The sequence below is a fragment of the Rhinatrema bivittatum genome, chromosome 3 (assembly GCF_901001135.1).
Source record: "Rhinatrema bivittatum chromosome 3, aRhiBiv1.1, whole genome shotgun sequence".
In the NCBI taxonomy this organism is placed as follows: domain Eukaryota; kingdom Metazoa; phylum Chordata; class Amphibia; order Gymnophiona; family Rhinatrematidae; genus Rhinatrema; species Rhinatrema bivittatum.
The window spans coordinates 175,361,417-175,376,849 of NC_042617.1; the positions used below are offsets into that span (position 1 = coordinate 175,361,417).

At 41.7% G+C, this 15,433-nt stretch overlaps 1 protein-coding gene across 1 annotated transcript in view; it reads right to left on the minus strand.

The window, feature by feature from the left end:
- KIF26B (kinesin family member 26B) overlaps positions 1-15,433 on the minus strand; it is a 905,724-nt gene that overhangs the window by 655,407 nt on the left and 234,884 nt on the right. Inside the window, 1 exon segment of the mRNA XM_029593952.1 lies at positions 12,770-13,309. Within this exon segment, the coding sequence (XP_029449812.1) occupies positions 12,770-13,309 (540 nt within the window).

Consider the following 15,433-nt stretch of genomic DNA (forward strand, 5'->3'; position numbering starts at 1 on the left):
AGTGAAGGCTTCTCGCATGTTATACTTGGCACAGGTTCCAATTGACTTGAAGCACAAAAAACACAGAAATAAGCAAAAAGAATGCAGCAGACAAATTTAGCATAGAGGTAAGCACACTGACCGAACAGAATGACCATAATCACTTTAAAGTGTAAAAATAGTTTTAACTTCTGGGAAACAGCTAGACACTTTAATGCTTGAACAGCAGATTTTAAAATTTTGGCCACAGAATACTGCATATCTGTATCAAATACACCAGAAATACATGATAAAGCATGCTAAGCAAATTTTGTCAATACTCCTCATTAGAAGCAAACTTACCAAATACTCAAGAGTTGTGCATAAACACTCCAGGCTGAAAAACTGGGATGTTATGCACGTTTTTCACATTAAGCATCAAAGTTGTGTGCAAAACAGCAATATATTCACAGTCACATTATTTGTCCACAAATTTCTGCTTTGTATGAAACGGTCACTGCAATCCCTTGATAGACCATGGTGTGTCATATCCGGTACAGAGAGGAATGGTACCAGATAAACTGGTCCCATCCTTGCATTTGCAGCCACATTTTCATCAGTGTTGATAAAAAATGGCCGCAATATGCTACTATAAATATTTCCATTAGTATTACTGTTCAGCCGGGTCTCTGTGAGACTGCAGACTTTAAATAAATTAACCCTTTGATTTTCTTGATAAGGACTGAGATTTTTACCATTTACAAATGAGAGACCTCTATAAACTTTTTCTGTCACCCACTTCAATTGTGTAAGTGTTGCCAGGCAGGCACAGCACATCAGTGGGCAACATCTGTTTTTCATCAGGATCCCTTACACAGAAATCTTACATTTTAAATCTTGCTACTCAGGTTAGAGGCTTATTCACCCACTTTTATTTCAGCATAGGAATGTTTCAGATAATCTTTGTCAGTCTTTAAAGCAATCCAGGCAAGGAAATTGATAAGGGGCAGTAGTGCTTTCAAACTTTGGCCGCTGATATTGCTTCAAGACATTTTGGATTATGGAAAGTAAAACGTATCTGTGTGGACTGATTCTGTCAGGGGGTAATGAAACTGGAATCAAAAGAATGGGTTTGAAATGTTATAGGTGCCTGCTTCTTCTTATTCCCCCAAATCTTGTCAATTGTCCAAAAAGTGACTAATCCCCTAATCTCACTCCGATGTCAACAAAATTATACTTGTAATGGAATGACCATCATACTAGGCATCATTGTTCAAAGAACAATGATTTGAATGAAAACGCCATTTTTGAAACATCTATTAATACCACCCTTGAAAAAGGACTAGCAGTCCAAAACACAGCCTCGTGTCGGGTGACCAGTTTTGTCGGGACTATACAGTAAGAATTTGGAGATGATCTACCATCAAGAATCAATCGGAGTATCGACACAGATTTAGCTAAGATAAGTATTTTAATATTTGAAGTTTCAATTGCATAAAAAAAAGACTTGAAAAAAAGTATTATTGCTGGACTTTCTATTCAATGACCTATGATTAAGTGTAGAGCGCAAGCTAATACGATGATGCCTAGTATGATGGTCATTCCATTACAAGTATAATTTTGTTGACATCGGAGTGAGAGCGTCTATAATCGAAAATACACGGATGAGTGTTGGTCCAGTAGTATAATCTGTTCACATTAACCAAAGGATCCAATCACAAAAATGTAGTTTCACCATCTGGCTGTATTAGTAATCCCCTAATCTGCCATGTAACCTAACCTCCTTCCACCAGAACCGCAGCAGGTATCGCAACCATTGTAATGAGGCTTTACAGAAAATCGATGGTCAACTAAAAACATAGCATCTTGAAGTAGGTGTTGCATTCTTCTCAGGAATTTCAGCTTCCAGCACTGTCCAGTCAGTTCTACTTATTTTGAGAAGCAAATTCTGCAAGTTTCAGTCTAGTAAATATTTTACATCAGTAACTTCTGGCCTTCAAAACCATTATTTAAGAAGTGGTCAATTCCATTCATAGCTGGCTGGATTTTGCAAACAGCTCTCAAGTTAACCTGCTTTAGTGTTAATAGCAGACAATAACTCTGACTCTGTGAAATCCCTACTCCCCACATCCTCATGCTTTTTTCAATTATTAGTAAGAAAAATAAATATATATATCTGAAAATGTGTGAAATTCTCCATCTGGTTTCCAATTTTCTTGTTGTTTTCAGTAAAACTGCAGATTCCTCCAACAGTCATGTACTGCAGCATCAGCAGCAGGAAAACACAAAAGGATTTATTGCTCTAATTTTTTTATTCTCCTTACTTACTAGAAACTTGAGAGGATGATCCAGGAAGAGCCTAATCACAACCCTGGAGGTCACCACGAACTAGTAGATTACACTGATCATCATAAAGCATCTTCCAGTTCATCAGAATTCAGCTTCCCCGAATGTATTTTGCCTCCTTCACTTTGGCTGCCCCTCTTCGCTATTAGAAAAGCTCCTACTCATGACCTATCAAACAGTGTTCCAAATAGGGATGTAAAACATTAAACAATTAACTGACTAAACGCTATGGAAAACCATTTAGACATTTCCGATGCTGGGGGTAGTCTCAGTTCTACCCACAGTTGACTTCTGGGCTCCCTTTTTGTCAGTCTCCCCACACTGGGGCAGGCTGAGCTGCTAATGGCCAGCCTAGAGAGAAGTTGGGGACTTCAGGGCCCCTCCTCCTGCTGCAGCAAGCGGCTCTTCATGTGTTTATTGTTTAAATGGTTAACTGTTTAAATTTCAATAGTTTAACAGTGTACTTTATAAACGATATTTGCATCCCTAGGAGTAGATTTTCAAAGGGGTTCCGCAGGTAAAAATACCATATTCGCACACATGCTATTTTATAAGCATCAAAAGTGCGAGCGTATTTTTTGTTTTGTGTGCACCTTTTACCAGTGCAAAAATGGGACAATCTAGGGGGAATTCCAGATCGGGGTCAAGAAGTATGTGGGTAGTTGCTATTTTATAAGAGATATAATCAAATATAGTAGCCAACTTGTTGATACAATGTTACACCTGCTAATTGAGTCGTGCAAGTGAAATTGGTCTTGTCTTGTTGTCTGCGATCTTTGGGTGGGAGGTCTGAGTGAACTGATGGTGGTGCAGGATGAAGTTCTAGAGAGTCCAGATCAACTGGAGATAGACCGGCAGAGATATCAGGAAACTGATGATTCCAAGTATGCGCACTAGTATTTTCAAAATGGTGTATGCGATGCTTTAAAATATACCTGCCTCCGAGTATAAAGCAGGGTTTTTATGCATTCATGTTATGTTTTATTTTATGCACAAAAAATATACATACATATGTTTATAAAATAGGCAGACAACGTAAGCATTTTTTGGCATTGGAATTATTTGCACATACTAAAACATACACGTGTACTTTAAGACTAGAACTGCGCTGCATTTTACAAAATGTGCAGCAACCCGCTATAGTATAAATCTCTGTGCGTCCACTTATACATGTAAATACAGTACCATGAATAGGTTGGAAAGTTAGGCTCTTAGTTATGAATTCAAGCTGCTAATGTGTTGCGACCGTCACTGCCCGACGTCTCCACTCCGCCCACCTTACCTCTTTGGCGACTCCCTCTTTGGTTGATGGAGGTTTGGCTGCCGCAGCATCATCTTGCCGACCTCCTCTGGCGTCCCTGGACCGGCTAGACGCTACCTTCCGCCATGTTTTCCTGAGGCCTAAGGGCGCGTGTGCAGCGCGGCCCCGACTCAAGTACCAGCAGTGGTGCGAACCTCAGGGGCGTCCCCCTGAGATGACGTCATCAAGCCCGGATATTTAAGGTCTTCGTTTTTGCTAGCTATTCGAGTTAGCAAGGGAGATTCCTCCAGGTATCGCTGCGGATGGGATTTGCTCTCTGCATACCTTGCTACTCTGCCTCCTCGGACTTTACCAGGGGTACCCGCTCCTCAGGGGCCTCGCTCTCTCTCTCTTGCTTTTCAGGTCGCAGTCCGGAACCGGTACTCGCTCCTCGAGGGCCCACGTTTCCGGACCTGCTACCGAATACTACTTCTGCCAGGAAGTCACCACTGCCTACAACACCAGTGAGTTACCATCTCTCTCTCAGAGCTTTCCCTGGAACCAGGTACTCGCTCCTCTAGGGCCTACTTCATTCCAGCCTCTGGGCTACTTCAAGAGACTATTGTGTGAGTGTTACCATCAAGGTTCTGTTCCTGAACTCTGCATACCCTGCCTACTCACTATATTTAGTTTCTCTTCAAGTCAGCCATCCTGGAATCGCTGTTCCAGTGCCTCAGGGACTACAGCCCACCCGGGCTCTTCCAGTTCACTACTGCCACCTCTGGTGGGTCATTATACAGTCTAATAAAAGATCTAGTGTGTGTCTTTCTCCCAACTCTGAGCCTGACTGGTGGCCCCTCTCGGGATCTTCCCCGGCGGCATGGTCATCTGCCAGCGGCCCAAGGATCCACTCACAATTATCACAAATAATAACATATTGCTAACTTTCAGAGTTGTCTTTAGTCAGGTACTGCCCATCCCTAAACTTTTAAAGCAAATTCCCATGTCTCTTCCTCTTTTGTATTAGCTCTCTCCTGTCTACACTGCACTGGAGGTCACTGCATCTCACAGTCAGCTGGTTCTGTCCAATCAGGCATTCAAGCCATATATCCCCATGCTAATCTTTGTTTTACCTCATTAGATAAATGCAGATATAATTCTGATTTTGCTACGACATACAAGTCTACGGCTCCATGCATGGAATGGGATAAAACCAAGATTGGCTTAGACCATCCCATTTCAGTGTGGTTCACAAGTGATTCCATGTCGGCTGGTCAGGCTAATCCAGTCCTGGTTTTGCACAGCAATTTTTCCTCCTCCTTTGGCACAGGCTTCCTTTGCAAACAGAAAGACTTAAAGGAAGATGGAGGTGGAAAAGGAAGGGCTGCCCCAGGGATTGTAAACACATGCTGTTGCAATACCAATCAAGCAAAAGTAAATATTGCAATAGCAAACTTAGCAAGATTTAGAATATGTATACATTGCACTTTTTATGGTGTTACTTGTTTATGTTGTTTGTTTATCTCCACAACTGTCTTCATATGTATATTTAGGGGTAACAATAGGGCACCAAATAGCAAACATAGGTGAATAATTTTCAGCCCAGTTTGGGTTCAAACACAAGGCACCCACATACACTGTTTGAGCATTGGGTTGTTAGCTGGTTAAAGTCCACATGCAGAAAGCAAGGTATGCAAGTTAGCAATGTATCTGTCCAGTTTACAACCATGCCTCCTAAATGGCCTCTGGAAGGCTTCTCTTCTATGCAGCCAAATATTGCACATTAAGGTAGATTTTTAAAAATACACGTGCGCACGCATGTTATAAAATACCGGTCCCGCGCACACATGTGCGCCAGATTTTCATGTCCTGCATGTGCATGTGGCCTGCTCCGTGTGCAGTGGGGGGATTTTAGAAAAATATATGTGTGGCAACGCAATCGGGTCTCCCTCAGTTGCTTCCCAGTCCACTCCAATTAAGGAGCGGACTGGGAGGAAAGTTTCCAATCCCTAACCCTACCCTTCCTACCTCTTCCCCTCTCCTCCCCTGTTATGAATGAGTGCTGTTTGGGTGGATCCTTGGTTACTGTGGGAGATGACCATGCCCACGGGGAGGGGGCCCGTGAGGAGCCAAAGGACTAGGCTAGACTCAGAACGCACAAACACAGTTAGTACTTTATTAAACAGCTTTGAAGAGTGCCACCAGAGGTGGCAATAGTGAGGCAGTCTGGTAGTTGCAGTCTCAGGGACCTCGGCAGAGGAAGCCCTTCTCACCCCGTTGGTATTGGGAGGTTTCGAAGCAGGTTTCCCGGCAAGGAAGTACTGTGGATGAGATAGACTGAGAGTTATTGTACTCACTAGGTGTTTGCTATAGATAGGCGATTCCACCAGGTTGTAGAAGTGCAGGCAGGGAGAGCAGGCCCTCGAGGAGTGAGTACCCTCTCCCTGTAAGGCACCTGAAATAAAGCAGAGGGCCCCCAAGGAGCAGGTACCCAGGTTAGCAATACCCTGAAGGGCAGAGAGAGAGCTTCCAGAGGCAGCACAGAAGTGGCAGAGTAGTGTAGACAGGAACGGATACGAGTCCTTGCTAACTCAATGAGCTAGCAAAATAGAAGATGTTATATACCCGGATGGCGTGACGTCAGTAAGGGGGAACAAGGGTTGCATAAAGATGTGGGTGGCGCGCGCACCCTAGTAGGTACCTGGGAGGAGCATGGTGGGAGGCAGCACCATAGCCGTTCCGGGGACACCAGAGAGGTCGGCTTGCAGACTCGGTGGTAGTCATCTTTCCTAGGTAAGCGGGAGGAGCTGTGAATAAGGTGAGGCAAATGGGGCGAAGCCGAAGAGTACCAACGGACGCAACATCCCCAACCCCTAAAGTAACCCTAACCTTCCCCATTTTTTTTCTTTTTTATATTTACTGCTCCTCGGGAAGTAAACTGCGCATGCCAACCGGCTGCCGGCATGCACTTCCCCACAACAGCAGCTAATGGCGCTGTCCCGGCCCGCCCCCTGCCCCGCCCCATCCAGACCACGCCCCCCAGCCCACCCCTTTTGCAGGGCCTGGTACTTCTGCGTGTAATGGTGGTTACACGCATGGCTGGGCCTGTTGTAAAATGCGTGCGGCACGCACAAGGCCCAGCCATGCACGAAACCCACGGTTTTTACACAATTGACCCTTTTAAAATCGGGCCGACTATGAAAGTATGTGCTCACTTTTAGTTGGCCAAACACTGCCCTACCAGCTATGGTTGATTTACATAGATTAACTCTCTTTTTACCTGCCTAAGACTTCAAAATGTACCCTTTTTCATTGTACAGTCTCTAATTTGGAAAGGTTTTGTAATAAAAAATGTGTAATATGTGTGCATGTGCTTGACATTCACATTGTCTCCTTAAATTCATACTGTTCTTCAAATTACATCTATATTTTCCTGCATCAATTCATTTGCCTTTTGTCGAAAAAAAATGGAATTTGTAAAAGAGTTCATGAGAATGAAATATGACCCACTTGCAAGCCAGGTTACATGCCTAAATGCTTTCCTACCATTTTCAAATAAACACCTTCATTTACATCTTCATTGCATTTCTTTAAAGAAATACTTGAAATATATGTTTTGGCCCCCCTGCCTCCATGTCATTATACTTATCTAGAAAACATATGCTTAAAGAGCCACTCAACAAAAGGCAGCAGCTCCAGATTATATAATGTGCTAAGAGAAAACACTAAAACTATACCTAGTCATATATTAGCATGGGAATGAGATCTGAGCTGTTCCCTATCAAAATATAAGATGCCATGCAGGGTCATGATCAATGGTCATCAAGCCCGGTATCCCAGGTCGACTATCAGTGGGATATCTATTAAGAAAAGAGTGGGAAATCTTCAGCATGAACACTGAATCTGGAAAATGGCTCTCGGATATTATTTAGGTGGCACCTCACACTACATAGGATTTACAAGATCTCTCCCAAAATGTCAGGCATTTGTTGGAAGCCAGGGTGCGGTTTAAAGAAGCAAGTCTTCAGGAAACAGTTGAAAGCGTGACTATTTCAGCAAGCATTTGGATAAGATTTTATATGTGCTATACTGGGCTTACAGTCAAACAATCTGACTTTAATATAAAAAAAAAAAAAACACAGCTGTATATGAATACAATGAAACCACAATAATAATCACAATTACATAAACTGCTAATTTAGACCCTGCATGGGGGAGTAAACAGAAGAAAGAAAAAGCAAAAAAAGATATCCAAAAGTCCTTCCTAGTCTTCATGAATGACCAGGCAAAATCAGAGATGCGTGATTAACAAGAAGCAAATCTAATTGCGTTGGATCATAGGCAACATAACTATATCCTTTATACCTAACACAGCATTTACGTGGAAACTTTAACAAAAAGGTTCCACTCGCCATGGCCATCGCTCTCTGCTTATAACTCAGAAAAATCGTCTGCCTCTGTTGAGTTTCTTTCAGAACATGAGGAAAAAGAGAAATAGACTGCCCAAGAAAGGTCCTGTCCTTCAGACAATAAAAAAAAGTCTTACGGTCGAATCCTTACTTTTTTCACAAGTAACAATAACTAAAAGAGTAGCTCTTTCCAATCCGCCAGAGCTAGTTTGCTCCAAAAAGTAAGAGAGATCGAATTCTTCAGACGGTGAAATCGCCTGGGGTTGTTAAATAGTACAATTTAACCACAGGCTGAATAAGTTCTTTAGAAACTTTGAGGAAATCTAAGTAAAATTTTTTCAACAATTCCATGAGGACCTTCGTGAGTGGCCTCGCCTGCTGACGAGAGAACTTCACCCCTCGCCGGACCAAGGGTCCACCTTCCAAGTCAGAACACTCCACTACCCACTCCCTTCCACTGAGAAAATTGTCCATTTAATCCTACTCTATGTTTCCTGTCTTTTATTTATTTATTTATTTAAGAGGTTTTATATACAGTCATTAAGTTATTCACCATCATAAAGGTTTACAATAGGGCACCAATATAAAAAATATGGGTCGTACATTACATTAGCCAGTTTGCAATCCACGAAAGGACATCGCTACCTATCCCATGACTTTTTACTTTTCCTAGAAGCCTCTCATGAGGAGCTTTGTCAAATGCCTTCTGAAAATCCAAGTATACTACATCTACCGGTTCACCTTTATCCACATGTTTATTAACTCCTTCAAAAAGGTGAAGCAGATTTATGAGGCAAGACTTGCCATGGGTAAAGCCATGCTGACTTTGTTCCATTAAACCATGTCTTTCTATATGTTCCGTGATTTTGATGTTTAGAACACTTTCCACTATTTTTCCTGGCACTGAAGTCAGGCTAACTGGTCTGTAGTTTCCCGGATCGCCCCTGGAGCCCTTTTTAAATATTGGGGTTACATTTGCTATCCTCCAGTCTTCAGGTACAATGGATGATTTTAATGATAAGTTACAAATTTTTACTAATAGGTCTGAAATTTCATTTTTTAGTTCCTTCAGAACTCTGGGGTGTATACCATCCGGTCCAGGTGATTTACTACTCTTCAGTTTGTCAATCAGGTGTACCACATCTTCTAGGTTCACTGTGATTTGATTCAGTCCATCTGAATCATTACCCATGAAAACCTTCTCCAGTACGGGTACCTCCCCAACATCCTCTTCAGTAAACACCAAAGCAAAGAAATAATTTAATCTTTCCGCGATGGCCTTATCTTCTCTAAGTGCCCCTTTAACCCCTCAATCATCTAACGGTCCAACTGACTCCCTCACAGGCTTTCTGCTTCGGATATATTTATAAAAGGTTTTACTGTGAGTTTTGCCTCTATGGCCAACTTCTTTTCAAATTCTCTCTTAGCTTGTCTTATCAATGTCTTACATTTAACTTGCCAACGTTTATGCTTTATCCTATTTTCTTCTGTTGGATCCTTCTTCAAATTTTTGAATGAAGATCTTTTGGCTAAAATAGCTTCTTTCACCTCCCCTTTTAACCATGCCGGTAATCGTTTTGCCTTCTTTCTACCTTATAAATGTATATCAAATGATTTACTATTTATGTAAAGTTTATTGTAAAGTTTATTGTTTATTGTAAATGTTTATTGTAAAGCACTGCTGCATATGTTTGTTCTAGTTAGCACAGCTGCAATGTTTCTGTTAATTGTGAACAGATGTGAGGTTACTAAACAAATGTCGGTATATAAAAACTGCAAATAAATAAATAAATAAATAAAATAAAAGTAATTTCTGTTCAGTACTTAATCTTTCTCTTGTGTCATTCTTAACAATAAAAATAATACTGGATCTTTATTTTTTTATTTCTGCCGTGGATTGTAATGAGCAGTGTGTCACACATGTGAGCATTGTCTGATAGGTGTATCACGATGGGAAACAGGTTGAGAACCACTGTTTTATATAATAACTTCCTTTTATGGAATATTCTTTAGATTAACAATTTAGTTCTTTAGTTTTACATCTTTCATAGCCCAAATAGGAGGACACCACAAACTGAAGACATATCCATGTTTCATATATTCAACTGAACGTTTTTGCATGAAACTCCGTCTTTCTGGGTGTTTTTGAGTGTCACCTTGCACAGCCACCCTGTTCATAGTTTTCTGTTCCACTGAAAAAGTAAATGAAGTAGATACACATAAGCAGGAAAAATAAGGTCAGCTTTCGAAGCAGTCAGCCATTTCTGACAAGTTGTCCAGACTGCCTAAAGCAAATTTACAATGGAAGAATGCCCATACCAGGAGCCATTAAGTCTAGCCAGTCCCATTTGCCCTTGTCCTTTCTCATCAGTTAGATGAGATTATGTTAAAGGAGGATACTGAACTACTGATGAGGAAAGAATGCTTTGCCTTCCACAACAGAAATAACATATTGCCCCCCCCCCCCCCCTCCCAGCCTATAACTGACTAAGGTAAGGCAAAAAGCATTTTATCTATACTGCAATCAATGCTTCAACCCATAGTTACATACAGATAAAGTGCTACATGCTCCCTGCATTGTGGAGCACAGAGAAATCGGGTTATCTTCAACATCCAAGAGATTGGAAAGAAAGGTAAGACTCTCAATACAGCATATCATTATATTTCTGTAAAATATTTCACAAGCAAAAGACAACAAAACCTATGCATTTCAATATTTCACTCTTCCAATCTTCATTTTCTAATACTTTGATTACAGTGTGAAAGCTCAGGGGACAATTATGAATCTCCAGTTCAAGACAAATTATCTTTATTTATTTGATTTCTATTCTGTAGTTTTAGAACATTTCAAATTGGATTGCATTCAGATTCTATAGATATTTCTTTTATCAGTCTGTTTGTACCTAAGGCAACGGAGGCTGAAGTGACTTGCCCAGGATCACAAGGAGCAGCAGTGGGATTGGAACCCTGGTTCACAGCCCGCTGCTCTAAGCACGAGACTACGCCTCCACCCCTTTACCATGTATGGAATAAAATCAATACTTAAAAAAAGCTCAGAAAGGAAATATACTTTAAAGATGGAACTAGGTTCAAACTAATTACTAATTATAAATTCAAAGATGAAGGAACCCTCTTTCCTATTTTCTTAAACTTATCAAACGCAGTAATTAGTGACCATCATAATAGGCATCTTTGTGTGGCATCATTGTGTGGCATCATAATAGGCATCATTGTGTGGCATCTTTGAATTTGGAATAAAATCATGACATGATCAAACTAGGCACATAATCTATCACATTGCTCTAATTCTTGTGACAACTTTCTTTTTTAACCTTTAATCCTATTGGTTCATCCCCGACTCCCTTTTCTTACTGATGATCAGATGTACACAGACTGGACTAGAAGTTATTGCTGAGAATGAAGTTGTATAAATTATTATCATCAATGCATTTATAGACGGTTTTTATGCAACACATTGTACAAAGTTGGATGAGGATTACATCCATCCATCAAAGGGAAAGCACTTTTTCTGAGAGTAATTAAGACTGTATCTATAAGGGAAATTTTAGTAAACCAGATTGTTTAATGTGTATTGGACTTAAACGAGGACCCCAGAATTAGTAACCCTAATAAAAAAACAAAACTGTAAGGGATCTTTAATATCCACACAGTACACAGAACACCAGTTTAATGCCCCAACCAAAACATGACTCTCTTATCAGCATAGTACCCTTGGGAACGGGTTTTGTACTTCCTCTGAGAAAAGACTGCACCCAACTCGGTCAGCAGCAAGGTTTCCTGCAATACCCACATCAGCCATTCAAATATTAGCCAAGGCCAAACCTACTCACCTTCTTAGATCATAGTAGGTCCATATGCAGTAAACCAGTGAATAGGAATGCTATCTGCGTAAAGGTACTTAGATAACTTTCACCAGATATACCGTGGAATTTACCCTGACAAGTATTCCACTGAATAAATACCTGTCCTGAATAGGACAGGTATTTATTTATTTGACCAGAGCTATCCAGCTAACTTAGGGGGTCATTCTCTAATGCTATCGCACGCGAAAAGTCCCTTTTCGTGTATGATAGCTAGCTCGGGGCGGAGTCAGGGTGGAGTCAGCCCCAGGAAGAGGAGGAGTCGGGCCGATGCTGCGGACACATCGCTGGCGGCGAAAGGTAAGATTCCTTATTGCCGCCAGTCTTGCGCCGAATAACTACACCTTTTATGGTGTAGTTATTCGGTGCGAAAGCCGGCAGCAATCGCACTGCAGAGGTGCGATCGCTGCCGGCTATCGCAGGACCGCCTCCCACCCCCCACCCCCCGTTACCGCCGGATTCTCTAAGGTCTGGGACCTTAGAGAATCCAGGCCTTAGTCCAGGCAGTGCATATATATTCAGCCAAAGTGAAACTGTGCCTCAGTACCACTTCTTTTTTACTCGTCGACTATGGGGGGAAAAAAGCTAGTAAATCAGGCCCTGAATGCAAGTAAAATCCCCCCCCCCCCTCTTCCAATAAAAGTCATTGTAATATACTGGAGGAATGTTTATAACAGCAAACATCAGGTTATGCCTGCCTGTCAACAGGAAGAGGGTTTAATCCAATGGGTTTCGAAGTCTTTCATGGCATGACAGGGGGTGCAGTGCTCCATGTAGGTGTCATTTTAATACCTACCTCTTTTATGTATTTTTGCACACTGAAATCCAATAATCATTCTAAAATCTGTGAGCCTCTGGTACATATTAGGTGGGGAACAAAACTAATTAGTTTTGGATACTTTAGTAATTTATCTTAACTTAAAAATGCCACTTACTTGATAGGGATATAAAGTGACCCCATTTGTTCTTGACAAGGACCAAGTGCCATCCAGGTACTGGTGGGCTTGCAAAGCGACAGAGTTCATGATGTTGCCATTGCTGGGGCTCGTGGCCATCTGAAGGCTGACTTTGGCCTGGTGCCCAGGGGAGCCATTTTTCTTTTCTTGCCCATTAGCAATTCCTAAGACATTGGGTTTGCCACCACTGTGTTTATTGGTGACGAAGCCAGTGTAGGTAGCAGTGCTGTAGGGTGTGGGCATGTACACCCAGTCTCTGGGCTGAAGATTGCCCACATGTCGGGAGCCCACCAAGGTGGGAAAGCTGGAGAGTGGTGGTGGAGAGCCAGGGGAACCAGCATCATAAGGCTCAACGCTGGAGGCCTGCTCAAGTGTCAGGACCATCTGAATGGCCTCCTGCTTCAACTGGTTTAGGTGGGTGGCACAGACATCGCACCTATTATCTCTCTCGTTCCAAGCCTTCCGGATGGTGTTGGGTACTTGAAGCTTGTCGTGAATCACGGTGGAGAAAGCTGGGTCCTGCAAGAATAAAGGGACAGGAAACCAAAATTAAGTCATCTACTTCAAGCAGCAGGCCCAATGAAGCATCACTGATGATGATAGTACATTTAGATAATCCATTTGAGATGTGCTTAAAATGGAAGAAACAAGGATACATGTAATGTGAACCGAATGCGTACCCTGTGCAAATAGGCTATGTACATAAGAACCATAAGACTTGCCATTCTGGGTCAAACCAAAGGTCAATCAAGCCCAGTATCCTGTTTCCAACAGTGGCCAATCCAGGTCACAAGTAGCTGGCAAAATCCCAAAGGGTAGATTATTCCTGGGATAAGCAGCATGGAATCTAACAGTGGATTTCTGCAACTCCGCCTTAATAATGATTTATGGACTTTTCCTCCAGAAACTTGTCTAAACCTTTTTAAACACAGTTACACTAACAGGTTTCACCACATCCTCTGGCAACAAATTCCAGAGTTTAATTATGTGTGGAATAAAAAATATTTTCTCTTATTGATTTTAAATATATCACCTAGTAACTTCATTGTGTGTCCCCTAGTCTATGTACTTTTTGAAAGAGTAAACAACCTATTAACGTTTACTCGTTCCACTCCACTCATTATTTTATAGACCTGTATCATATCTCCCCCTCAGCCATCTCTTCTCCAAGCTGAGGGGAAGATATGATACAATGGGAAATTGTTCCATCTCCTTTATCATTTTGATTGCCCTTCTTTGTACCTTTTCTAATTCTGCTATATCTTTCTTGAGATGGGGTGACCAGAATTGTACACAATACTCAAGATGAGGTTGCACCATCAAGCAAACAGAGGCATTATGATATTCTCTGTTTTATTCTCCATTCCTTTCCTAATAATCCCTAGCATTCTATTTGCTTTCTTGGCTGTTGCTGCTGCACACTGAGCAGATTTTAATGTATTATCAGTGATAACACCTAGATTTTTCCTGAATGGTGATTTCTAATGTGGAACCTTGCATTGTGTAGCTATAATTTGGTTACTCTTCCCTACGTGCATCACTGTGCACTTGTCCAAATTAAATTTAATTTGCCATTTACATGCACATTCTCCCAGTTTTGCAAGGTCCTCTTTCAATGAATGCACATGGCTATGATGATTTCAGTTATGATTCATTGATCTCTCAATGGTCTGTGGATTCCCCTAGTATAACCACTCACCCCATTCTTTGAAAATTACATAACTCTTCATTCTTCAGGAATAACACAAGCTAAGAAACTACGGCCTGAAAGGGGAAACCTGGATTTGAATCAGGAACCTCTTGATCTGCAGTCAAATGCTCTACCACTGGAGCTATGGCCCCCACGTTAAATGAAAAACGAAAAACCTGAAAGTGAACTAGTTAACAGTTAATAAACTTGCTTTCACCGTTTCTAGAAGAAAACTAGCTACTTTCTTTCTCACACCCGACTAGGGACCTCCTGGAGTAAGTAATGAGATCTGCAGATGTTATTTTTGGCAGTTCTTATGACCTCTCTAACATACACAACTGTCATGTATCAGATGCTACAGGTTGTAGGAAGTACCATTAGTGAAAACCGAGAGCTTTCTAGGTAACCTGTGACTGATTCTATATCTTCGCCCAACTCAAATTATTGGCAGTGCAGTTGGGAGTGAGGAAGGGGCGAACAGGGGTGGGAGGGTCATTGTTAATTATGACCCACCATTATTATATGTGCAAGCATTTTGTTTTACTGTTCAACTACCGTGAACAGCGGCTCAGCATGCAGCGTTTAATTGATTTATAAATCATTGTTACTTTCTCCCGTACAGGGCAGCAAAAGGAGCAGCTCAGAAACGTGAGCCAGTCAAGGAAACCGATGGGAAACAATAGGGGGGTCACTGAGCTCAGCGAGCCCCCAGGCTGGCCACTTCCACTATGCAGAACAGACAATCTCAGAGTGTGTCAGGAAGACATGCATCATAGACCCCTGCTTGCCCCACAAAACTCCCAGACAAAAAGGAAAGGATTAACAAGAAAGTAAGGGCTTCCCACCCTGTCAACCAGTCTCCACAAACACATATTTTTGAAAGAATGCAAGGTACCTTTGCCTTAACCTAGTTTATTTCTGTTTTAGCAATACAGGGCTGCACATGAAGAGGA